The 27,662-nt window shown below is 34.5% G+C and overlaps 1 protein-coding gene across 11 annotated transcripts in view; it reads left to right on the top strand.

Annotated features, from left to right (window-relative positions):
- The window catches only part of ADGRL2 (adhesion G protein-coupled receptor L2), a 555,395-nt gene extending 528,248 nt beyond the window's left edge, over positions 1-27,147 (top strand). For 2 of the 11 annotated variants that reach the window (XM_066376639.1, XM_066376640.1), the window contains 11 exons: positions 125-330; positions 1,983-2,156; positions 3,081-3,290; positions 4,417-4,637; positions 5,950-6,016; positions 14,505-14,596; positions 16,440-16,608; positions 19,297-19,425; positions 19,962-20,058; positions 21,710-21,838; positions 25,122-27,147. In XM_066376639.1, coding sequence (XP_066232736.1) covers positions 125-330; positions 1,983-2,156; positions 3,081-3,290; positions 4,417-4,637; positions 5,950-6,016; positions 14,505-14,596; positions 16,440-16,608; positions 19,297-19,425; positions 19,962-20,058; positions 21,710-21,838; positions 25,122-25,879 — 2,252 coding nt within the window. In that variant the 3' untranslated portion in view covers positions 25,880-27,147. Of the gene's footprint in view, positions 1-124; positions 331-1,982; positions 2,157-3,080; positions 3,291-4,416; positions 4,638-5,949; positions 6,017-14,504; positions 14,597-16,439; positions 16,609-19,296; positions 19,426-19,961; positions 20,059-21,709; positions 21,839-22,068; positions 22,151-23,008; positions 23,096-24,381; positions 24,435-25,121 lie in introns of those variants that run through there. The other 9 variants (XM_066376645.1, XM_066376647.1, XM_066376642.1 and 6 more) reach the window with 7 other exon arrangements.
- Positions 27,148-27,662: the final 515 nt, after the last annotated feature.

The raw sequence follows: 27,662 nt of genomic DNA on the forward strand, positions 1-27,662 counted from the left end.
AATAAACTCAATTTAAATAAAGATTCATAAGGACTTTTTCCTCTTATTCTTATTTTAATGTATCTTTCTTTTTATTCAGACACATAGTTCCTGTAAAGTCATTTGACTATTTTTACTTTCCTAGGGCTTGCAAAGTTGGTATTCATCATTTACCGGAGTCTGGGACAGTTCCTCAGCACAGAAAATGCCACCATAAAACTGGGTGCTGACTTTATTGGTCGTAATAGCACCATTGCCGTGAATTCCCATGTCATTTCAGTTTCAATCAATAAAGAATCCAGCCGAGTATACTTGACAGATCCTGTGCTTTTTACCCTGCCACACATTGATGTAAGTGAGTTATGTGTGTTAATGAAGTGGTGGGGGGTTATAAAACCAGTGAGGAAGGAAAGCAGAGTTGACTTGCTAGAGATAGGGCTAGGGAAAGGGGAATGGGGGTGGCAGAATGGAAAGAAAGGATCTTTCCATTTGAATTTCAAATGTTGGACTAAGTCAGAGACACAAGTTTTTAAGACTCTGAACATACTTTATATTCAGTGAGGTTGTGATTATTAGAACTTTTTAAATTTAATTTTATTTTTTTAAGATTTTTAAAAAATCGATTCATTTTAGAGAGGAGAGAGAGAAGGGGGAGGGAGAGGAGCAAGAAGCATCAACTCCCATATATGTCTTGACTGGGTAAGCCCAGGGTTTCGAACTGGTGACCTCAGTGTTCCAGGTTGACGCTTTATCCACTGCACGACACAGGCCAGGCGATTATTAGAAGATTATTAGAACTTCAGTGTATTATTATTTTTTTCCCCGAAGAGAGAAGTGGGGGGTGACAGACAGACTCCCACCTGTGCCTGAATGGGATCCACCTGGCATGCCCACAAGGAGGCGATGCTCTGCCCATCTGAGGCGCTGCTCTGCTGCAACCAGAGCCATTCTAGTGCCTGAGGTGGAGGCCATGGAGCCATCCTCAGTGCCTGGGTCATCTTTGTTCCTGTGGAGCCTTGGCTGCGGGAGGGGAAGAGAGAGATAGAAAGGAGAGGGGCAAGAGTGGAGAAGCAGACAGGTGCTTTTCCTGTGTGCCCTGGTCAGGAATCGAACTCGGGACTTCCACACGCTGGGCTGACGCTCTACTGCTGAACCAACTGGCCGGGGCAGAACTTAAGTGTATTCTTAAAGAAAGCCAATAAAGTAATCAAGAGGAAAATGCAAATGACTATAATTTGTTTTAGAATGAAAATTAACCTTACCTTAGCAGCAGAATAGCCAAGTATTAACTGTTAGGACTCTCCCTTTTTAGTGTGGCGGATCTTTTTTGGTTTCACTGATCATAGTTGACACAGTTGCTATCAAGCGTTGTGTTTTTAGATGTCAGGGATTAGAGATATGACTTAGCATGCAGTTTGGTAGTTAAAGATTTACACTGTGTTGTGGAAAACTATAGAAGTTTGGCTGTTAAGCGTAAAGTAATTAAGGGTCCACAAATAGCCAAGTGGTTCTCCAGAATTGGCAAAAGAAACCAAAATTTGTGTGTTGTCTTATAGCTGCTGCAGCTGATTCTCTTTTAAGAGCTCTGATGTTGCCAACGTGTCAGTGAGAACAAAACTGAACCAACCTGGGAAATGGATGGTAAAACACTTGGCCTCTGTAGAATTTCCTTAGAACAAATTCATGAGTCTCATTTTGTCAGGAAAGGAAAATAAATGATTCTAATGTGCTATCAATATGTGAAATCATGCTGTGGAAATTATAATTGCGTGAAATGGGTTGTTGGTAAGTTAGAGTGCACTTGAAAGTGTCTTGGACTGCAAAGCCCCTTTTAAGTTAGGTATCTGCCTTGTTTAACACAGTCTACAGTTTTTCTGATAAAAAACTTTATAGTCCGAAACATGCAAAGTTTAATCCAAATTACCTTTTACACATATTAAACAATTGCTATTGCCATCTTAGAGTGTAAAACCCTAATTTTATCTTGTCATTTTATTTCCCAGCCTGACAATTATTTCAATGCAAACTGCTCCTTCTGGAACTACTCAGAGAGAACTATGATGGGATATTGGTCTACCCAGGGCTGCAAGCTCGTTGACACTAACAAAACTCGTACAACATGTGCATGCAGCCACCTGACCAATTTTGCAATTCTCATGGCCCACAGGGAAACTGCAGTAAGTATTTGCATTTCTAATTAGTAGCAGAGAAAAACCTCAGAGATTCAAAACACCTTGTGTAATAGTCCCTTCTTTGGGTGCTAATTGTAACTAAATAGCAAACAATGTAATATGGATCTCTATTTGTTTCTACTCAGGCCACTTTGACACTGTATTTATTGTTACTTCTCAAAATCATAAGCTATACAGACTTGTTTTAAGTTCCTTTTAGGGCAGGTGTTTGGCAGAGATGGTTAGCAATAGGTCATACTAGAGAGAGAGCTCTGAAGTTTAATATACCCTCCTCGTCTTGAATATTCAAGTCTCATTTTACAACTTTTACCTTAAGTTGCCTAATCATTTTGCACGCTGGAAAACTGCAGATTTTGAAAGGTCAGAATGGTTTCTAGAATGTTTCTTAGTATTTCTTTTTGTAAATCAGAAAATGGTAGCCAGTACATAAAACTATTTTAGGAAACAGCACGAAAGCTCTCAGATCTGTTGTGTACTTGACTCTTACTATACAAATATAATATGAAAATCCAAAGAGACAGTTCGAACTTAAAATTTGACTAATGTGTTAGCCCGGAAAGTCATTTAAATACCAATTATTTTAATCATAACTAAATATCCTTTATTCTTTTTATATATTTTCTGTATGTTTATGTAGGTATTTCAGTCATTTTGAAATAATTGGACTCTTGCATTACTTTCTAGTAAGATCTTCCACTTCCATAGCTCATTCTTTGGTTATAAAAATTGATGATATTGAACTGTTCTGTGATCAAAATTTGTTTATTATTGAGCCTTGTTTGAACACACATGAAGATTCAGAGAGTTTAGTATTAAAAGATGAACGAACCATCATACATGAAAGCTGTCTTATCATTAGTTGATATAATGCAGGAATATTAATGTCCCTTATATGTTTTCTATTTTCAGTACAAAGATGGAGTTCACGAATTACTTCTTACAGTCATCACCTGGGTGGGAATTGTCATTTCCCTTGTTTGCCTGGCTGTCTGCATCTTCACCTTCTGCTTTTTCCGTGGTCTGCAGAGTGACCGTAATACTATTCACAAGAATCTTTGTATCAACCTTTTCATTGCTGAATTTATTTATCTAATAGGCATTGAGAAGACAGAGTACAAGGTAAGCACCCCTTCAGTTTATTGACCTTGGACCGCTGAAAATTATTATAACAAGTGTCAATCCACTCATATGCTGATATTAATATTTGACCTTTTAACAATTTAATTGGCATGGCAATATTGAAAGCTAATTTGTAATAGCCCAATCATTAAGTAAAATTGCGAGTTAATTCATTTTTTGTATTAAGGGTCAGTTGCATTTTTCTAAGTTGTTATTTCAGACACATAATTTGATTAGAAGAATGCTGGAGGCCTGACCTGTGGTGGCGCAGTGGATAAAGTGTCGACCTGGAAATGCTGAGGTTGCCGGTTCGAAACCCTGGGCTTGCCCGGTCAAGGCACATATGGGAGTTGATGCTTCCAGCTCCTCCCCCCTTCTCTCTCTCTGTCTCTCCTCTCTCTCTGTCTCTCCCTCTCCTCTCTAAAAATGAATAAATAAAAATTTAAAAAAAAAAAAAAGAATGCTGGAGATACTGAAATGGAAAGATCCTGTTTTTACATTTTAATTTTCTCACATAGTTACTCAGAGCAATGGTAATTTCTTCATATTCTGAGTACTTTATTCATGAAGTTTCTGTGTTGGAAACAGAACTTAATAATTAGTTCATTTTTCACCCTGTATTCATCTGCACTGTGATGAATTTAAGAATGCTCCACGTAGGAGAGGACAATAATGTTAGGTAATTAGAGTTGGGGGTTTTTTCTCATTAAAGCAAATTTTTAAAAATCTGGTACAAAAAAACCCAATATATTTGAAAACAACTGTTCTAAAGACGTATGAAACAGATCACGTGCAAGTAGAATATTCATATTTCACGATGGATAATTCTAGAAGCGAAATTAAGATATGTTTTATTTCTTGAAATAAAAAAAAAATTTCACTGCAGATAGTAATGTCTTAAAGTGATGAACTTTCTACCACACCTGGCATTATACTATAAGCATTAAAATCTTAAAATTCGGCAGTTCTTTTAACAAACAATTTCTTACAGAAGCAGTATTTAAATAACAGTGTGTTTTAAAGACAATAATGAGCACTATCAGTGACTGTTTTTACAGTTTTGGAGCGGGCTGTTGACATTTCATGTGTTCTCCTTTGTGGTTTTTTTTGCTTTTTTCCTTTATAGATTGCGTGCCCAATATTTGCAGGACTTCTACACTTCTTCTTCTTGGCTGCTTTTGCTTGGATGTGCTTAGAAGGTGTGCAGCTCTACCTAATGTTAGTTGAAGTTTTTGAAAGTGAATATTCAAGGAAGAAATACTACTATGTTGCTGGTTACTTGTTTCCTGCTACAGTGGTTGGCGTTTCAGCTGCTATTGACTACAAGAGCTATGGAACCAAAAAAGTGTAAGTAATTGCAAGTGACCTGAGTGTTTTTCAAGTGAATAATTTTTTAAAGCTTGTTAGCTGTCAGTGACATTCCCTGACAGACTGAAATAGCCTCTGAAAGCTTTATTGGTAAGAGAATGGGCATGCCATGCACAAATTACAATCAAGTCTTTTATAATTTTCTAGGTTCAGAGGATTTGTACTCCTGCGAGGCAGATTCTAAATTATGGACTTTCTTTTTAACACAAAAGATTGACCTGAAACAAATTGAAAAAGTAAATAACTTTTTGGCCTTAGAAAGATATTAAGTAAAAATTCATCTGAACTTAAAGCATCTGACAGGTTTAACTATTCAGTTTTGAGCTAGTGCTTCATTAGGTCTCTTTGTGAGGCCCAGCCTCTAGCTAGCTCCTATTCTGAATTGTGACACTAGTGTATTCCTTCCCATATGTTTTTACTTTGATAATATTTTATCAGGCAGTTTGAGAGGATTAAAATCAGTCCCTGTCTTTCATTTGTAAAAATACAGATATTTATGGAAAGTGACAGAAGGTAGACACCGCCATGTTTCTAAAGATTTTATTTGCTAGAGGCATGAATTTGCCATCCAATTCTGTTTATTTTTTCCTTTGATAAAATTAGTTATATAAAGATTCTTTGGACTAAAGAAAGCTTTTGACTGTACAGATGATGAAAGACAAATAAAAGAAATTCAGCAGGGATTCAGAGTTATATGAACCACTAAGTAAAATCTGTCTTAATAAGTTCATGCATCATTTACTCTAATAATGTATGAGTCTCTGCTTTGATTTTATTTTTCTAGTATTCATCCATTCCCAGTGGAGGTATTAGATTTATGCTATACAGTTTGGCAACAGTCATAACATAAACATTTTTTTTTGTTAGTTATGTGTCATAGGGTTAACCATTTTAGTTCACAGATATATTTGAAAAGCAAAAGTTGAAGATAAAAATTTTTAAATCATGAGATATTTTGGAGTATTGAGTTTCACGTTTTTCTTAGTCAAGTCTGAGACCATAACAACTAAGGATTGGGATGTGGTCGGTTTATTATTCCCTCATACAAACATAACTATGTTTTTATCAAACTTAAAACCTGAAATGAAAACCAGTATGTTGAAGTAAATAAATTACTACTTTTTAGTCAAAGCCAATTCAGAAATAATAAAATTGTTCTTGCCCAAGATGAATGAATTTTAAAATTCATAAATATAGTTTTGTTTGTTAAAATTTTAAATTTCTATTTTCCTTGTGATATTGAGGCTCCATTGGAGCTACTTTAATACACACTGTTTTCTTTTCATAATAGTTGCTGGCTTCATGTTGATAACTATTTTATATGGAGTTTCATTGGACCTGCTACCTTCATTATTCTGGTAAGCAGACTCTTTTTTACTTTCATTTTAGCTTGCTGCTTTAGCAGTACTATTAAAAAGGGGATAGTTTGTTTTATTGTTAACTTATCTATTCAAAGGTTATAAACATGTCTAGCTTATGGGGTAAAATTAAGTGGTATATTTTAAGTATTATGCTATTATTGAGAGTTTATACACTTGCTGCTAATTAGTACTGTTCCTGAAAATCCTTCTCTAAAAAGTACTTTTCCTCATTTTTAATTTAGTTCAATAAAAACGTCATGTCATAATCTCTGAAAATCTACTTGTATATGTTATGTTGGGATTGCATGTTTTGAAACGAGTATGATAATGAGAACAGAATGACTGATATGTATAGCATATTTTGTTTTTGAGTAGTTGAGTTCTTTTGCTAAGAATTTTAATTCAAAAAGTTATGTCTCCATAATCTATAATATCAGTACTGTACCAATCCTGTATGCATTTATGAATTAAGTGAAAAGAACATTACTTAATATTTAGTATCTTAATTCCCACACAGTAATTTAGTACTTTTAAATAAATGTGCATACCCTAAGTTTCTTTCAGGATAGATTAAAAAAATTTTTTTTTTCAAATTGTGTTTTGCATTCAGTATTCTTTTATATTAGTTTCAAAGAACAAATTGATTGCCAGAGGAGAGGGGCTTTGGGGATGAAAAAGGTAAAGGGATTAAGAAGTACAGACTGGTAGTTACAGAACAGTCACAGGGATATAAATCACAGCACAGGGAATATAGACAGTAATATTGTAATAAGTATGTATAGTGCCAGGTACGTGCTTTAAATATCGGCAGGACCACTTATGTCATTGTCAGTAATGTATATTAAGCTTAGATTAATAAATGAATGATAAATCATACATATTTAGTCTCATTAGGAATAAAATTACTTTTCTAAGGCTTAAAACAACAAATAACTTATTTTAAAATAAATTTGATGTAAGTTAAGTATAGTGACAATAAGTCATTTTTTAAACTTTGTAATTGTTAGTCAAATATTTGAAATATAGTTAAAATTTAAATGTTAACTAAAATATTTGGATTTATATATTTTTCACTTTGTTATAGCTTTAAGTTGTTAGAAATAGGTGTTGCTGATTGTTATAAGATTGAAAGAGAAATATAAACAAGTTTAAGTATTGCCTACATCTTTTTATTACTATTTAAGTGTTCTTTTCTCTTTAAAAATAGACACAAATTAGCCTATTAAGATATTTCTATGGTTAACTAGTGTTTCATAAAATTATGGGTTTCAGTAGTGCAAGGAAATTTAAAACTACTTTAAGTAGATGTACGTTTGTCATGAAAATGACTTTGTTACATACTTACACAAAGCAAAATGAAAATTTGAGATGAATGCCGTATGAATCAAACCAGTCAAACACTCTCAAGTGTTCCAAGAAAAGCTGCTCCACACTGCAATTATTCAGTCCCGGTGATTGTCCCAGTTTTTGTTCTTGGTTTACTTATGTTAACACAGCCTGAGCCTTTCGCAAATTATAAGGCAAATAGGGGTATGATCCTTAAAGCCGGAGGCTTTTTTTTCCCCCTTCAGCCCTTGGTCAAACATACTGAAATTTTAAAAATTATAAAGACCGTTTTAGAGCTATTTGGTCTATAAAAGTATCATGTGTTTACTTCTTTTGTACTGAAGTTTTATTTTCTATCTCTAAAGAGAAATACTGGCTTTAAAGTACATTTCATTTGGCAGAAGAAGTTAATGTTCACATATGCTCAGTTTCCAGTAGGAAAAGGGTAAAGGACATTGTATTATAGTGCCCATTTACACTGTCATCATTATCCTCTACCAAATCATGTAAGTTGAGATGTGGAGGGCTTTTGGGAACAGTGTTCCCAACCTAAAACAAAACAAAACAGCAGGTAGCAATAACAGTAAAGATCCTGAGAGTAATTCCTTTCTTGCAATTGCTTTGCCCTCTAATCGTCCCAGCACAGAGCCAAAGAGTGGAATAGAGTATAAGACATCAGCTTGCATATAACCTAAATCGAGATATGTATGATACGATTGTAGAATACATGTTTGTTGAATATTAATATATTTACCTGCATATATCCTCCTGGTAATACAGGATATTTAATAGTCAAATCAAATACAAATCTCAATAATATAAATTCTATAGTATACTACACTTTTTAAGGAATACTCTTAGAACAAGTTTTTCATTTCCAAATTTTCTGAATTGAAACCGTTTAACTTGGTGGTATTAAATAAGTGTGCATCTTTAATAATGTCCTATGAAGAAAAATAACATGCTACAGAAGATAAAACTTCCTACTTCTGTATTTCTATTGAATGTCTCGCCTACAGGCCACTAGAGTTATTATATCGATGAGAAAAGTGCTTGTAAGTAATGAGCAGTGGGAAACCATTAGTATGCCTGAAATGGTTTAATGAAAGCTTGGATCATGACACCTCAGGAGCTATTCTTATCATTTGGACAGCTCCATCTGCATCGTTAATAATTAATTCAGTTCAGTAAGAGTTCAGCTCACACACTCATTTAGAAGTCTTCTTCAGAGAACACCTCTCTGGCTGTGAGTCCCTGGGAGAAATCGGTTTCTGCTTGGCTAACAGCAAAGATCTGGAGATACAAGTGCAGTTTTAGAGTTGCATTTGCCAGGTAGCAAAAGCTCCAGGGAGGACAGAAAGGGTCAGAACATGTGCAGTTCAGTTAGGTTACTTCAGAGTGGTGTTTCTGTTCTTCTGTCTTATCATATCCATGTCAGCACTGCAAGCTGTGGAATAAATTTTAAGCTGCTAAAGCTCAGGCGGATGTGATTCAATTGAGCAGGTTGATGACTGTAACACAGACTGTGCATTCCTATCATCTGTGGCACCTTTTCCTGTTTTTGAATTTCTCATGATGAATATGGGTGATGATTAGCTGTACCATATCATTAAGTAATGATGAATTTTATCAGCAAATTATACTGGAAGATTAAGCAGTATTTATAAAGTTGTTATTTTGGGAGAGGTCAAAGAGTATTGTTTGTCACTGGGAGAGAAAGGATTCCCCATTTTGTGATTTACTCTTTTTTAGGTAAATAAGAAAATATTTTCCTTCTGAATATGCTGTCACTCTTTTACATAGACTTCTGCAGAGAAGTTTATATACTTGTTTATCTGTGTACACATGCACAGGCAAGTTCACGTATACACATATATACACAACAGAGCAGAGTTAAACTGATTAATTCCTGAATGAGTTGCCTCATTTCCAAAATTGATCACCATCACCAGTGTGGGCATTTAGGCTGGTGAGTTGACATACAACATGTAACACAGTCCTATTAACCAGTACTTACTGGGGGCTGTGCGAATGACTGAGTCATGACACATACCTACCCAGTTTAGACAAATCTTTGTGTACATAGCTATAACTCATCTTTTTCCTTTCTCACTGATGTATAACACCTCTCAACCTGTCCCAAAATACTGTGTTTAAACTCAGTAGTATTTATGTTGGAAAGAAAAAAAGGAACAAGAGGGGTGAGAAGTGACTGCACTGGCATTGAAGAGAAACGGGGAAGATTCATTGTTTGATGTTGTGGTTTATTTTTTAACTGCATACCAAATGCAGGAAAATAAATTGGACAAAATAAAAATGAGGATAAAGAAATTACTTGAGCCGGGGAAAACAAAAGCACAAAAGTCTACGGCTAAAAAGAGCCTTTATGTCATGGGAAAAATGCAAAGGAGAAAGAACTCAGAATTGCAGCCAGTACTTATTTGAAATGAACACATTTAGTCTTCAAGTGGGTATTTTGGATGATTGATTTAATCAGAGATGTCTTTTTTTGTCTGTTGGTTCAGATTTTTAATTGAATTTTAAGAGAACAAGAAAGGATTAGAAGAGAGGGAGGGGAGAATCTGTTGAAATATTTTACTCTACAAAATATCATTCTTATTAGAGTATATTATCTCCTGAAAAGATCATAGCAACAATATTTATTCTTTGAAAATAAAAATTAGCATTTATATTTTTAAAGCATTGGAAAAATAAAAGCACTCTAAATTAACATTTAAACTTTGTGTTTACACTTTGTTTACACTTTCAGTATAAGTTCTGTTTAATTCCAGAAAATATTTTACTGTCACATAAATTGGTAGTAACATATTAAAATGTTCAGTACTTAAATGATAAATATTTTTTCATTTGTCTGAATAAGACAAAAATGTATTAGTGAAGTTTTCCTAAATGTGGAGTTTGGGAAAATTATCTTACCTTTTTTGGGCCACCTTGTGTTATTTACATTATATGTCTTAGCATGCCTTCTTTCATAATAACTTTGACTTAAAATGGTGGTATTTTGTCCTATAAAAGATACAATTACCTCAACATTTTTATATCTTTAAATCATATTTCAAAGGCTAACAGTGTTGCATTTAACTATATATTTCTTGGTACCCAAATATTAGTGCATTGGCTTTAATTTTATCTACAGTTTCTTTAAATTGGAGAATTCACAGACACTGAAACCATCTGAGTCAAATATCCTTCCGAGGCATTATGATTATTTTCGTATTATTTTTAGTTGGTTTTAAAGTGACTCACTTTTAAAATATTCTTTAGAAAGATTTGATAATAAATATGTGAGAAACAATAGCCCTTATATTTGCACTCAGCTTTTATGGCTTTGTGTGATATTTAACTATGTGAATATAACATAAATGGTTTGAGAAAACACAGCTAACTGTTAGGCATATAATTTGGCTAGTGGGAGTAGACGTGTGTGGGCCTTCTAGCCATTAGCTGATAATGGGATGGTAGTGCTTGACAAAGGAAATGGAGAATTGGTTATTTCGGCAAGTCCATCAGGTGGAAGCCATCTGACAACCATACCTTGGGTTATTTAGGATTTCTTTGAGGCTGTATTTTATACATTAACTAATTTATTATTCATCGCCTGAGTGATTTGTAAATTGGATTACTCTTTATAGCAGTGAAATTCTTTTTAAAAAAATATAAAACTAGTATATCTTTGTTTTGTTTGAAGGCTGAGTTGTTTTTTCCCCCCTCTCAGAATAAATTGGTTAATTTTATGTGGAAAGACTATTGTTTATGGAGCCAGACCACAGTACACTGAATATCGGCACTGACATTATAGTAGCTAAGTAATCTTGGGCAAGATAACTTAATATCACAGATTAATGAAATGATAGGCCAGTTATATTTTAAAAGAACAACAAAGGAATAGAAGGGGTATGGGGAAGTACTGCTTGCTACTCGCTCTAGAGATGAGACTATAGGTTGCTATTGCTATACCCCTCATAATTCCTGAACTTTATGTATTGTGACTGTATTGTATTTATAACTAGGAAAAAAACACTAAACACGTATATATAATATTAATCTCAGTAGGATAAAGAGAGAGGAAGGGAAAATATATCTAACAGTCTACTTTTTACAGAATAAATGAAATACATTTTCTGTGGGGCATTGTACTCGATTTGTCCTCAGTCTCAAGACGGAAATGTCTTTGTATTATACTTGATAACTTTAATTCTCTTTTTATGTAGTAGATTTTATTTTTATTGGAAAACGAGTTCCTGATTTTTACCTGGGTTTCTTCATTGAAAAATACGCTTGGATGGGTTCACCTCCAAAATTTTATATTTTTTACTTATTTTCTATTCACAGCATAATACTTTATACATCCACATATTTTTTCACATTTACATCCTTTTTTAAAAAAAGAAAATTACTGATTTGAAAGAGAGGGGAAGTGGGTAGGGGAAGAGAGAGTTGTTTTCCACTTACCCATGCATTCCCTGGCTGCTCTTTGTGTGTGTCCTGACTGGGAATCAAGCCCTTGGCGAGTCGTGACAGTGCTCCAACCAGCTGACCCACCCAGCCAGGGCCTGCATCACGTTCTTTGTTTTGTTATAGTTTATACATTGTAGTGTATAATAACTTTTTTTTTCCTGGGATGAACTACTACTACTATTGCTATTTTATTCCTTAGGTGATAGTTAATATGCTTAGAAAATAATGAACACCAAATTGTGGCTGTCTGTGCTTCAGGAAATTGTTTAAGAGAGAGGAGGGTCAGGTGGCAACGCTAGGTTCATAAATTTGGAATAAATAGTTCCATTAGGACATTCAAAGAGAAGGGTGAAGAGATTTAAAGAATTTTAACACTGAATCTATGAAGCAGCCTTTTTTTATCTAAGAGTGTTGTCATTTTTTCTGTTGACATGGGTTTTATTTTGTTCATTTTTAGGATATTTAGAATTCTTGTTTTTAGCCATTCCTTAAATTTACTAGTTAAGGGTTACTGTTATACAAAATAAATAATAAGAATACTGTTGCTTTTGGCTTTAAAAAAATTAGAGGTGCACTGTGTTGTAATTTTTTTAAAAACCAAATTGAATATTTACTCTCCTACCAGAAGGATCTCTCTAGTTTCTCAAAGGCAGAAATTGTGTCCTCCCCACAATACAGTAAGCACATTCTTGTATGGAGCAGTCAAGTCAAGTAAATATTTGTGAATAAAAGGTATCGCAGTGTAATATTCCGGAAAATGTAACCATTTATTTATATTTTGACCAAATGGAGTAATTCTCAGAATGTAAAACTAGAAAAGTGTTTTGATAAATGTATTTACTATTTGTCTACACCAGTATTTTAAGTACTGTTGTAAACAGAGTTTCTTTTGTTTTCAAGTAATTAGTATAGAATGCTTTCTTTCTGCCAGCACTTATTATGCCCATTAACAAATTATGCCCATTAACCTCATTTTATCCCCTAAGAAGAAATTCTACATCTAAGAGAAGTAAGGCACAGTGAATGGGAGTGATTGATAAACAGCCCAGATTAAGCCTTTGCTGCATTCCTAAACTCATTAGGGAAGGACTTGGAAAACATATTTTTTGGCTTATATCATTTTTCTAATATGAAATCAAGTAGTCATGAATGGCTAAACAATGTTATCATTTTGTCACATGATACTATGACTTAGTCAAAATGATCATGTTATTGTAACAAAGTTATGTTGATTACCATCAAGAAACATTGCTTTCATCCCACATTCAATGGATCGTCTTCTGAATATACCAGTTGGGCTTGCACTGTCTTTAAATCAAATGAAGATCACAAAATAATTTTGTTTTTGCCTTTTTTCAAGTAATAATCTGAAGCAAATAGAATGTCAAAAAATCCAGGACCAGTCTAGTTTAGTTCTATTTTTACTTCCTAAAACTGGAACTGCCTTCCCTCGATCCAGCATTCTGCCGGGTTGACTATAGAAGCAAATGTAAATGACAAACCCTCACCTCTCCTCATGAACTCCTCTTCTGGGTTCATTCTTGTTCATCTGCCAGACCTTGTCCTGTCAGCGTTCATCTTCCCCAGGTTGCTTTGGTCTGCTCCTTGAAGTTTTGCATGGCTGAATGTTTTAGAGGGACTTAGAACAGCCTTTCTTCAGAAAGTAACTTATTTCCATACAACATAGAGACTAGGGGAAAAAGAACTGATGGCATTTATTTATTTATTTATTTATTTTTGTATTTTTCTGAAGCTGGAAACGGGGAGGCAGACAGACTCCCGCATGCGCCCAACTGGGATCCACCTGGCACGCCCACCAGGGGGCGATGCTCTGCCGCAATCAGAGCCATTCTAGAGCCTGAGGCAGAGGCCACAGAGCCATCCTCAGCGCCCGGGCAAACTTGGCTCCAATAGAGCCTCGGCTGCGGGAGGGGAAGAGAGAGACAGAGAGGAAGGAGAGGGGGAGGGGTGGAGAAGCAGACGGGCGCCTCTCCTGCGTGCCCTGGCCGGGAATCGAACCCGGGACTCCTGCACGCCAGGCCGATGCTCTACCACTGAGCCAACCGGCCAGGGCCAAACTGATGGCTTTTAATAGTTAAATGGCAAATATATGTGTGTGTGTATTTAAGTTTACCTTAATTTACATATGGTAGCTAACATTTTTTGTATGTTTTATTTCATTTGATCCTCACAGTTACCTTACAAACAGATTGTGCAGATACCTCATGTATTCAGCCAAAATCAAAAGTTAGACTCTCAGCTAGGTCTTAGGGTCTCAAATCCAGCAATCCTTCATTATAAACCACATGATATAAATGCCTTTTCTAAGGAATTTACTTCAGTGTTTCTGTTAGCTGCCTTTTAGGCCCTGGAGTACCTCTAGCTAAAGAAACTAATTTAGGTATCTAATTTATTTAATCATCACTACATGATACTGATTTAATGAGGTTGCAATTTCATGTCAAACGATATATTAAAAAATCTGTCATACATAGCCAGAGTATTTTATTATTTAGATTTAACTTGATCATTGCATATATAAACTAATATTGAATTATCGCCTACTATATAGTGTCATTGATATTTAACTATATTTGCTCATTAAATAAATTTTCAAAAACTTTTATTCTTTGCTCGTAGTGGTCTGATTCTTTTTCTTTTTTTTTTTTTGGTATAACAGCTAAATATTATTTTCCTGGTGATCACATTGTGCAAAATGGTGAAGCACTCAAATACTTTGAAACCCGATTCTAGCAGGTTGGAAAACATTAAGTAAGTATTTTATATTTTAATATTAGTGCTTGACAAACTAAGTGAAAGATATTCTCCACAGGGAATACATGAATAACTTCTGTCAGCTGTAGAAATTATTCAGAATGAGGTTTTACTGATCAAGGTTGAGTCTCACTGTGACCATGTCACAGACATTGGTCAAAAATTAGATAATAATTTCTGTCTTGATCTAGAGCCAAGAAATTACTTCAGTAGCTTTATGGAAATTCCATATCACTGTAGCAGTTTCATTTGAATTTAAAATGCAGTTCAAAATGATGTTTCTGTTTGCATGGCTGATAAGATTATATTACGTTTGTTTTGTTAAATGACTTTTTTGATTTAAGGATCCTGAGCTGTTTCTACTTCTAATCTTGCTCTCCTAAGAGAATATGCTCTATTTCTGTTGTTAACTTGGAGAATTACCTGTTGTTTTCATGATAATTAAATATTTTATTTTATTTCAATGTTGAATAAAAACTGCAATATCCTGTCAATGGACAGATGCTATCCAGTTTACAAACAATTGATAGCTGTTGACTCATAAGTCATCCTATAGAAGCATTTCCAATTATTTTTTTAATATGAGCATTTACTTTAAATTTTAATGAGGTATGCAAGTTGGTTAAAATGGGGTTGCAAAAATAATTTTAATGTAAAAAATGGCAGATCTATATAGTAAGGGTAATTTTTTTTAAAAATTAGATGTTAGATAGGTTAGTGTCAGCTTCATTGCATGTTGCATGGTAAGAGAGAGAGCTAATCTTTAGCATCTCTCTCTTTTCTTCCCTTTCCTCTTTCTGTCTTCTCATCTACACCAGTAATTACCGTGTTTGTGATGGCTACTATAATACGGACTTACCTGGGTAAGGTAGAACCCTACATTAACAAATTTATGGCATGATTTATATTTTTTTACAAATCTATCAGTATCATGAATTGCCATTAATTTTTATAATTATTTTGGAATACCTAATTTGCTATAGTATTTTAAAATGATAATATGCCTTTATTTTTTAATTGCTTGCCTCTGCATTTTGACTTTCTTAATTTTGACTAAGTTATAAAATATATAAATGCTTTCTTATTACTTTCTATTTTAATTCTGTCTAATAATTTTGTTTCTCTTTTCTGCTTATAATGCTTTCTAGCTATGAAGATAATAAGCCATTTATCAAGTAAGATCATTAGTTAGACATGGAATGCACTGACTTGACATCCTTCTCATTCTGTCTTATTTTCTACAGTTCTTTTCTCCTTAAGCTATTCATGATGAAATCTCTCCAAAATTACTTCATTTTGAAGTTGTCCTCATGTTTTTGTCCCATTTCAGCCAAGCTTCTCCATGCTTTAGTTTAATACAACCTTAGGTTCACCTAAGATGAGTTGATCAGAATCTGAAGTTGAGGTGCTGATTATCTGCCATTTAACCTTTCTATATGTGTCACATTATTCAGTGTCATGGGGACACCACAGGAATAAAAATATAGGAGTAAATTAATCAAAGACTCCTAATTTCTTATATCAGAATGCACATAAAAGACAAGAAAGTCCTGGGAATGTTTTACACCTTGTATTTTAATATAGTCTTGATACCTTGTTTATTCTGGAGTAAAAAAAAAAAAAAAAGGTCTTACCTGCTGTTGCTGTTTTCACTGGAGGCTGCAGTACTAAATGCCGATGATTCTTTCTTTAATCAGTGAAGGGTTAAAGCCAAAATGCTGTTGAATTTGAATGTGAACATAGAGAAAGTCAGCTGCTACTACTGATATGTTGATATTAAGTGTGATAATGTGTTCTTTTTGCATGGAACCTATTAATAAAATCCATTTTATTTTTTCAGGTCTTGGGTGCTTGGTGCTTTCGCTCTTCTGTGTCTTCTTGGCCTCACCTGGTCATTTGGGTTGCTTTTTATTAATGAGGAGACGATTGTGATGGCTTATCTCTTCACCATCTTTAATGCTTTCCAGGGAGTGTTCATCTTCATCTTTCACTGTGCTCTCCAAAAGAAAGTAAGTGAAAGCACTATGGGGTTATGCTTGCTTGTTCTTTTATTGGAAAGAATAGATAAAATAGAGAAGATTTTAAATTGCAACTGGCATATTGTTAAAGAGCATTATATTATTATTTATAAATTAATTGTAATATATGTCTGGAAATTCAGGCATCTCATATAAAAGATATTAATAGCAATTATTTTTGGATCTCACTTTGGGAATGTTATAAACTAGGTATTTATATTAAAATTTCTTCTTTGCTAGTGGGGGAGTCTATAAAAGTGCTTTGTAGAAAGGATATACAAGATAAAGAAAAGGTTAAATAATCTTGTTATTTGCCTGAAAAAGGAATGCAGTGGTCCAAAATAAAATTGAGTTTAAGGAAAAATGCCCTTAATTTAAAAGCACCAGACATACAAAAAATTAATATTAATGTTGCCTTTTGAGTAATTTTAATAGATCTGAAATCTAATAATTTAATATTTCACATTTTATTAGTCCCAATTTTATATTAAGTGGAGTCAGCAAAAATGATTCAAAATTAATGTTTGTGTGAAGATGAAAAACTTTAACTATATAAACCAGTGAGAATAGTTTAGCACCGTTTAAGTTTAAAATTCCCTAGCCTTTCACTAGATATCATCCTTTTTTCTGTCTGCATACCCAACATAGTCTCTTTATTCTGTTATTACTAGTTGGTCACTTAAATTGAACAGAAAAATAGAACTGTGAAAGTGAAAACTATTATGTTTTCAGCCTTGACAAGATGATAGTGTTGTTACTTCCGTCAGTTTTGAATAAGCTGTAATTTTGCGATAATGACAGTGGAATGTGCGGTACTGACAAATAATGTACATTCACAGCAATATAGGCATTAGGCAAAACCAACACCGGAGGGTATTATTTGGATAAAATACCATTCTGATTGCTGTTGTCTTGGTCATACAGCATTTCGGAGCTGTTAATAGCCATTAAATGTGCAGTCTTTTTTTTGTAAGGTATCGTGTTACTTAAAAATACAGAATTTTAACTTTCTAAACATTATTCAGTATAACCTTAGCTATTACTTTGGTTTTTGTATATTTCATACTTTATAAATGAGCATTTTGTATACCTGTATATGGTCAACATTTCTGCGAAATCATTTTGACATAAAACCTAAATTTTGCCATTATTTTCTCATAGTTTTATATATTAATTGAACAGAGATTTTGCTATGCTTTTTAATTACAATTACATTTTAAAACATCATATAACACTTCTTTTGAACATGTTCTACTTAATCTGGATACATCCTATTGGGTGCTGTCAGGATGAATTTTAAGAACATGGTATAAAATAATTTAGTTAAAATTATGGTTCTAACTACTTCAGTAAGCATATTAGGCAAAGAAAATGCTTTGGAAGATCAATCCCATTGTTATTTATTCTAATAGGTATAATTTAATAAAGCTAAGAGAAGGAAAATGCAAGTGCACTTAGATTTAAAAGGTCATCTAGTGACTTTATCTAATTTTTTAAGGAATAATATCAAAAGCATGGTCTTTGCAGGCAGGTACTGAGCACAGAACTGGAGGAGGAAGAGAAGCCTTTCAGTGTTTTTTCTCACCTACTCAAAAATATAATTTCTTATGCAACATCTCCTCCTTGTATGTCTTGTAATTTCAAAGTCTGGCTCTAAGCCACAACAGTGCATGTTTACATGCCCGTGATGGCGAACCTTTTTATAAAAACCCGCCCACTTTTGCAGTGCTGGTCTACCTGGTCCCTCCCGCCCAAGTTGACTAGCACTGCAAAAGTGGGCTGCTTTTATAAAAAGGTTCACCATCACGGTTATATGCCAATGCAGTTGCAGAGATTCCAGCACTCTCCTCCAGTCCTCAAAATCTTCTACCACCGCACCAGGTGCTCCATTATTTTGTGAGTCTTTGGACTTCACTTTTTATCATTTACTTGAAACTTTCTTTTAGGTCTAATAACATTTTTGTCTATTCATATATCCAAGCTTCGGGGAAAGTGGAAATTACATGGGTAACTCATTAATGTGAATGAAAATTGCATAAATAGTTCCCTTGTGTGCTAATGAAGTGAATAGGTATCTTAGACTCTACACTAAATGTTAAAGCTAGACACATCAGAGAATGAAGAAAACATTCCATCCTAATTAATGGCATATTATCAAAGTACTTTTTTCTTTATTCTTGTGCCAAAATAATCTTATCATTAAAAAGAGGTTACCCACAAAATTACGCAAACCAGAAAAAGAAAGTTGTGTATTGACCTACCTACAAGGACATGAAGCATTTAAAACTTAATGACTGAATTACGAATGGTTAAATGTAATTACGCAAGAGAATTTTTGTCCTATTTTCTTAGCATGAAATAAAAATTGGGGTTACTAAGTTTAGAGGTAAAACAAAGCTTTTAAAATATTACTAATGAATTAATAACATTTGCATAATAGGTTATAAAACATTACTACATAATATATCATATTTTCAAAATTTTACTAGCCAGTTCAGTGGACAGAGATATTTTTCTGATTACAGCAGTTTCAATTAAACTTGACTTTGTAAGGTCAGTTTATTTTCTCCATGGACAGATGAGAAACTTCTCAGTTGTCTCCACTGCTTATTTAGTGAGAGAATGGGAGAAGTAAGTATGTTTATATTAATTCTTTGGCCTCCTGGTTGTTCAATGCAGGTACGAAAAGAATATGGCAAGTGCTTCAGACATTCGTATTGCTGCGGCGGCCTCCCAACCGAGAGCCCGCACAGTTCGGTGAAGGCATCGACCACCAGAACCAGTGCTCGGTATTCTTCTGGCACGCAGGTAACAAAGACACTGACAGCATCTCTAATTAACCTTCTTTATAGAAAGCCTATGGAGACAGGTTCTGTTCAGATACACTAATTGTCTAGATAGCACATACTTGCTTTTTTAGTATTCTGGTTTTAATTTAAATATTTCTTCAAGGTGGTTTTTTTTTTTAGGTGTGAACGTCCAATTTGTGAGAAGTATACTTCTTTGAAAAGTATTTCATAATCATTTTATATCCTAAACTTTTATACAGCACAGTACTCATTGTGAGTACTCTAACCATTTGTTGAATAATCAGTCATCTCCACATTTAACAAAAAGGCAATAAAAGAAAACTTTTGAAGAGTAGATGATTAAATACCCCTTAGAAGAAAAGCAACAGAGCAGTCTAGACTTTCTTAGTCTTAGATCAGAATCAGCACACATTTTCTTTTAAAAGCCCAACAAATAAGCCTACACAGATTGTTAGGGTAAGTCTTTGTGTGTCTTTAATAAGGTAAGCTCGGGGAAACTAACATAACATATGTCTTGCTATTTTATGTTGATAGAGTCGTATAAGAAGGATGTGGAATGACACTGTGAGAAAACAATCTGAATCTTCTTTTATCTCAGGTGACATCAATAGCACTTCAACACTTAATCAAGGTCAGTTACTAGGAAAATTTGAGTTTACAATATAAATTTTGTACCTTTTGCCAATTGACAATAATTCTAGAGAAAATGGGGTATTTTTCTCTCAAATGGGTTTATATCACAAGCTCTTAAACCTATTGAGTCAACTTTTATCTTTTATTAGAGTACATATAAATTCCTTTTTTAAAATAATGTAATGCAAAAAAGTATAATTATAAACGCCACATTAAGACTAAGGCAAGAAAAAGTAATGACTGAAAATATGCTTTGCCACAGATTAAAATGTTTTCCCAGTGAGTACAAATTTATCCTTTAACAGATATTTATGAAAGTTTTCTTCTTAAAACATTAATACAGTTAGAATAACTATTATTCACATTTAAACAGTGCCACTTTTGTAGTGAAAATTCTTACGTGCAAAATGTTTTACTTTTCTTTTAAAGTGTCAAAAACATTTATAGTAAATTTTCATAAACAAAAAAAATGAGACTTTAAAATAATTTTTTTCTCTTTGGATTACTTACTGTTTTTCATGTTTTACAATTACAACTTTAAATTTATCATATCAATATAATTCTTCCTTACAAAAAGCGGCATATACAATATTTTAACAAGATAAAGACACAAGTACATGTACACATATTTCTGAATGCAGGATTATTAAAATTTCAATTTGGTATGGAAAAATCATGTTATTGTGTGTATCTGTGGAAAGGTCATTTATCCAGGTAATTTCAGTTTTGTTGTACTGATTGGTAATACATTATATTTTATCACAATGACATTTTTCATTGTTGACATTATTTTGATAGGAGTTGATTTAAAATGAATAAAGGGGTCAAAACCAAGTTGAATTTACAAATATTTTTAGTCAGATTACATTTGCTATGCAAAACATGTTTGATAGGTATTGAAAGGTTTGTAATTTGTCTATTAGAGTAAGTGATATGTGTGTTTATTCCATCGCTCTGTTGTTTAACCTAATTTTGTTACAATGATTATCAAAAAGAAAATAAATTATTCAATGATTCATTTTTGAAACCTGGCAAATAAAATTTTTGTTATGTAAAATTTGTGAATGTCTAATAATTCATTATAGACAGCTTTTTCTTCCTCAGCATGTGTGCTCTTGCATTTACTAAGAGAAGCTTTGTGCAATGTGTCATACTTTTTATCTGTTTGAAGTTGTTTTTCCTCCTGCTTGTATCAAAGTTGGTATTAACACAGATGTTGTCTTGAGGGGTAATCCCACACCTGTAAATTTGGAAAGTTTGAGATTCCCTCTTCTGGGCCTCAGTGGTTAGGTTTTTAATATTAAGCAGTGTCATCTTGAAACATAATGTTGATCTCTGTGCATTTAATTGCCATTTTTGTTTAACAGTGATTTTGTATAAATTAGTAAATGTCATCCTCAGCAGGTGTTTACTTGGGGGACTTAGAAAGCACCTGTGAATTACTGAAATTTAACTTCCCTCTACCCTTTCTCCTTCAAATTAGTAGTTCAAATACAGTCAGAAAATTTCAGCAGTTTCCGTTGCCAACTTGTCCACTACCCCTGATGAATACAAAAAGTACTGTACTGCAACTGTAACACTAAGATAAGATAACTGATGGACTCTTCTTTTCTTTTCTTTTCTTTTTTCTTTTTTCTTCTGTGCTTTAGGAATGACTGGCAATTACCTACTAACAAACCCTCTTCTCCGACCCCACGGCACTAACAACCCCTATAACACATTGCTCGCTGAGACAGTTGTGTGTAATGCCCCTTCAGCTCCTGTGTTTAACTCACCAGGTGTGCTTATACTTACCAATAAAACTACCTTTCTTTGCTGCTCAACAGAGCTCTGATCTTTGCCCTTTTTCTAGAATACTCAGGTTGCCATGTATTTATTATTACACCCTTAGTCTCTCAATTAAAAAAGAATGGTATTGACCATGCCAGGCTTCTAAAACTGCACTATATTATAGTAAAAATTCAGTCATGATAGTATTTACCAATAATTATCCATGTTTTTGACACAGGTGGCATAAATCTTAATATATTATTACAGGATTGACATCACCTGGTCCGAGAGCCCATCTTCAAGATTTATATCATTTAGAGGTATCCTATCTATGTAATATACTGTTCAGTTGACTCTAAAGCTTGCTGGCAGAATTTACTTTTGGAATGAATTAGCTAATAAAGATAATTTGGATGCCTAGGCAGAGAAAACGGCATCAAGCATTATTAATGTAACCAAACTATAGTATAGTGCAGCTTTTTATAGTAGTTTTCTTTTCTTAAAATAACTTTAAAAATAAGTTCATATTAGTCAGTTTATACCTGTAGTTTTGTTTTTCTTAATTGGGGGAGGGGGGGAGATTATCACTAACCCATCCTGTATTGCTGTGTTCTAATAGCTTAGGTTTTTTTAGTCATATATAGTTAGCAGAATTTTTAAGATTTTGGTAAAAGTTATCACCTAATTACTGTTAGCGTATAACTATATTTGTGATTGATATTTGCCACCAAATTTAACACAGAACTTTGTTTCTTTGTGTTTTATTCCTTAAAATTCTTTTTTAATGTAACTGCAGCGTCTCTTTTCATTCTCTTGTTTTTCTTACTTTCCTTATGCTTCCCTCTAGCAACCTACAGAGAGACAAGTATGGGAGTAAAACTTAACTTTGCCTATCAAATGTAAATTTTTTCAGCATGATTTTTAACCGGCACAATTAAAACATAACTAGCAGTCATGAAGTAGACTCAGCGGGCAAGTGGTTCACAATTTGCAACTAGAATGTTACCAAATTCAAACAGTTCATCTATCCGTACTGCCTTTTGTCAGTGATAGAGGTCTGTAGCGAAGGCTGTCCATACTTAAGTATACGCAATGCTGAAATAATTTGCTCTTTAAAGCCTGACGTTCTGTCACCCAGAATGCTTAATAATTGACTTATCATTTCTGCATTCCCACAGTAATCTTGCTACAGGCTGTGGAAAGTCTTCAAGGGAATTACCTGGACTCGGGCAGAAAAAGTTGCCTCTTCAAAACCAGTCAAAGAGGTGCTTAAATCTGCAGTCTATCATAGAAAACACCTTCTGGATTATCCAGTATATATTTTGATGTTAAGCAACAACAACAAAAAAGGGGAGGGGGAGACAAGATTGAACCTCTACAGAGGAAACAAATGCTAGCAAGTGACCCATGTGTCACCTTAACCTAAAACACCAAGTGTGTTCTGGTGGTGGATCTTCTAAGTGGAGATTGTGGTGCAATACGAATTGATGAAGCCTCACAAATAACGATTATCACCTCATCTTGTTATATGTGGAGCATGATATTAATTGAATTGTCAGTTTTTCAAATGTAGACATTGGATCAGAGTTTTAAAAATAACATGAGTGACCAACAAATATGACCCCTTCATTTTCTCATTTTCTACTAATGATAATTTATCAAACAATTATCATATATTTATTGGTCATGAAATTGAGTTTTCTAGGATAATCTGCAGTTTTAAGAGTGGAGTGAGCACTAAAAAGGGAAATTTCCTTTTTTTCCAAGAATTAAATTTTTTTCCTAAACTCCTCCAAGCCTTGCATACAATGCAGCAGCCTCACAGTGGTCAGTTTCATTTCAATAACATCATTTCATTCTTTTTTTTTCCAGACCTCTCTGTAGACAAGTGATTCCCCCCCACCTAGGATTTTTAGAATGAATAACCTAACTTTCCATCGTGCAGACCACTTAATTTTCTCTTATTTTTTTTCATTTGCTTGAAAAGCACTGTGACGTCTCAGTTTACATGTTTATGTGTCTGTAGAAAATACAACTGTGATTCAAAGAGAGCATGTTACCATATTTTTTTCTTCCTAAACCTCTTTTCATATCTTCAGACTTATCCAATCTTTCATTTCTTTAGAGATAAAAATATATTAGCCAAGACTGACACCCTTTTCCCATTTCATAGTTAATATTTATCCTTGGTTTAATTTCTGTGACCCATACTTAAGAAATCTCTAACATTTCTGCGTTTAACCTCCATGCCCATGGCATCTGTGGGCCAGTCTCATACAGTAGACTGCTGGTTCATTCAGTGCTGTCACTGTGACTGATGCGGACTGCAGGGCTGCAGGCAAACACTGTGACCATTAGGAGCCTGGGGCCATTGCTATGAGAGTATTAGCATCAAAAAATATGTCAAAAAAACATTAAATGAAAAAAAAGTAAAAGGCTGCTATTGCTGGTAATCTAATTTGTTGAACCCTTGCTCTGACTAACTTGCTGAGAAGCTTAGAAATTCTTCATCATGTTACAATAAATCATTTTACTTTCTTTTATATATCAGCTACTCTTAGGCCAGATAGCCTGAGCAGACAGACATGATGTGAGTTGTCCAAAGTGAGTCATTCCACCTGCTGTCTGTCGTGTTGTTGGCTGGTGCTTGTGGCCCCTGGTCCAGTCGGTGTGAGAGATGGCTGTCTTTGTTTAACATGAATTCTTTGTATCTGTCCATTTTTTCATTCTTTTATTTTATTCCATCTCCAGAAAAAGGAAATGTTAGATGTTGTTTAACAAGTTGCTTGCCACTTATGTGGGTTTATGTTATACATTTGCCTTTGGTTTTTGTATGTGAACTTATTCCTTTTTTAATTTAGTGTTGTTTAGGACAAATTCTGTTAATTTTATTTTTATAAATCATAGTCTTGTACTTTAAAATGTAATCGTCAGTAATGAATTGCTTTGCATTAACTATGCAAGGGCATGGAGTGAAGTCTTTTTTGGTAAGAGTGTCAAAGATTTGACCCAAAATCAATTAACTACAAGTCTCCCCAAAATTGATCAAGTAATATTCCGATGCCATCTTCCCTCCCTGGAAAACAGTATGATTCTTTCACACTTTTTCATATTAGCAAAGGGGCTGCAACTGTTTACAGTTGGGAATGCGGGAAAGCCTGGCACTTTCCAAGTGTTAGCTTTCAAATACAACTTTGTCCTGAACGACATTAAAAAGTTTTGTGCAAAAGAATGAATGACTTGTTTCCGAAGGAACTGAGGCAATAATGGAAACCCCGTTTTCTGTTGCAGGACATTCACTGAACAATGCCAGGGATACAAGTGCCATGGATACTCTACCGCTAAATGGTAACTTTAACAACAGCTACTCACTGCGCAAAGGGGACTATAACGAGAGTGTGCAAGTCGTGGACTGTGGACTAAGTCTGAATGATACCGCTTTTGAGAAAATGATCATTTCAGAACTAGTGCACAACAACCTCCGGGGCAGCAGCAAGACTCACAACCTGGAGCTCACACTCCCAGTCAAGCCTGTGATCGGAGGGAGCAGCAGTGAAGATGACGCGATCGTGGCTGACGCGTCATCTTTAATGCACGGTGACAACCCAGGGCTGGAGCTGGAGCTCCACCACAAAGAACTCGAGGCCCCACTCATTCCTCAGCGGACTCACTCCCTTCTGTACCAACCCCAGAAGAAAGTGAAGCCCGAGGGGACTGACAGCTTTGTCTCCCAGCTGACAGCCGAGGTAGACCACCTGCAGTCCCCCAACAGAGACTCTCTTTACACGAGCATGCCCAACCTTAGAGACTCTCCGTATCAGGAGAGCAGCCCCGACATGGAAGAAGACCTGTCTCCCTCCAGGAGAAGCGAGAACGAGGACATTTACTATAAGAGCATGCCGAATCTGGGAGCTGGCCGGCAGCTTCAGATGTGCTACCAGATCAGCAGGGGGAACAGTGACGGGTACATAATCCCCATTAACAAAGAGGGGTGTATTCCTGAAGGAGACGTTAGAGAAGGACAGATGCAGCTCGTGACAAGTCTTTAATAGTGCAGCTAAGGAATTCCAGGGCCGCCTGCAGGTGTTAATACAGAGAGACTCCACTGGCCCAATGCAGCTCCCTCACACTCTGCTCGAAGGGACGGCTCTGATGACCTGTGGTTCCTCCAGTGTACAAGAGATGACTGAACCTTGCAGTTCTGTGAATTTTTATAAAACATACAAAAAACTTTGTATATACACAGAGTATACTAAAATGAATTATTTGTTACAAAGTAAAGAGATGCCAACCAGGTATTTTAAGATTCTGCTGCTGTTTAGAGAAATTGTGAAACAAGCAAAACAAAACTTTCCAGCCATTTTACTGCAGCAGTTTGCGAACTAAATTTGTAAATATGGCTGCACCATTTTTGTAGGCCTGCATTGTATTATATACAAGACGTAGGCTTTAAAATCCTGTGGGACAAATTTACTGTACCTTACTGTTCCTGACAAGACTTGGAAAAGCAGGAGAGATATTCTGCATCAGTTTGCAGTTCACTGCAAATCTTTTACATTAAGGCAAAGATTGAAAACATGTTTAACCACTAGCAATCAAGCCACAGGCCTTATTTCGTATGTTTCCTCAACTGTACAGTGAACTATTCTCATGAAAAATGGCTAAAGAAATTCTATTTTGTTCTATTGCTAGGGTAAAATAAATACATTTGTGTCCAACTGAAATAGAATTGTCCTTAAAATAATTTTAAAGAGTTTGAAGAAAATATTGTGAAAGCTCTTGGTTGCACATGTTATGAAATGTGTTTTCTTACACTTTGTCATGGTAAGTTCTACCCATTTTCACTTATTTTCCACTACATACAGTGTTCTGCTTTGACAAGTTAGTTTTCTTACATTTAAATTTCTTATTGCCAAAAGAACATGTTTGATGGGAGAAATTCTCTGAAGCCGGTTACACCATGCCTTGCACAAATGTGGTGAAATCTAGAAAAGATTGTGTCACCCCTGTTTATTCTTGAACAGAGGGCAGAGAGGACACTGGGCACTTCTCACAAGCTTTCTAGTGAACAAAAGGTGCCTCTTCTTTTTTTAAAATAAAATAAAACAGATATTACTCTTCCATATTCCTTTTGCCTATATTTAGTAATTAATTTATTTTATGATAAAGTTCTAATGAAAATGTAAATTGTTTCAGCAAAATTCTGCTTCCCCCTCATCCCTTTGTGTAAACCTGTTAATAATGAGCCCATCACTAATATCCAGTGTAAAGTTTAACACGGTTTGACAGTAAATAAATGTGAATTTTTTTCAAGTAGCGAACATGTGCACTTTTATGTATGATACATAATTGGCTTTAACACACTGGTCTTTTTCAATCCTCCCTCTTAGATATATTTAGGTCCTTCATAATACAACCCATGGTTTTGTGAAAGAATACAGTTAAGTTGCCTAATAATTTTATATGCTAAAAGGAATATCATGTATTTATATTCTGATTACCTATGCTCAAAATTTGGCAGATAAATTTCAACAAGGAAATATATTCAAAGTATTTTTGTTCGTTGGATTGCACTGGAGCTTAAAAAAATAACAATGAAAAGAAGAAGGGCTGGAAATTCTACAGTCAAATGAGCATCATTAAAAAAATTGATCTTTTAGCAATATTGAGAAGAAATTCCCCAAACATAACTTCTACAGTTTGAGGATTATAAGTATCCCTATAGGGAGCTGTAAATGACAATATTTGTTATCATGGAAAGGTTCAAAACTCATTAAATTGAATCTCAACAAATAGATTTTTCCTGTCTGCATTATAAGCGTTTATACCAAA

Source organism: Saccopteryx leptura, chromosome 3 (assembly GCF_036850995.1).
Source record: "Saccopteryx leptura isolate mSacLep1 chromosome 3, mSacLep1_pri_phased_curated, whole genome shotgun sequence".
NCBI lineage: Eukaryota > Metazoa > Chordata > Mammalia > Chiroptera > Emballonuridae > Saccopteryx > Saccopteryx leptura.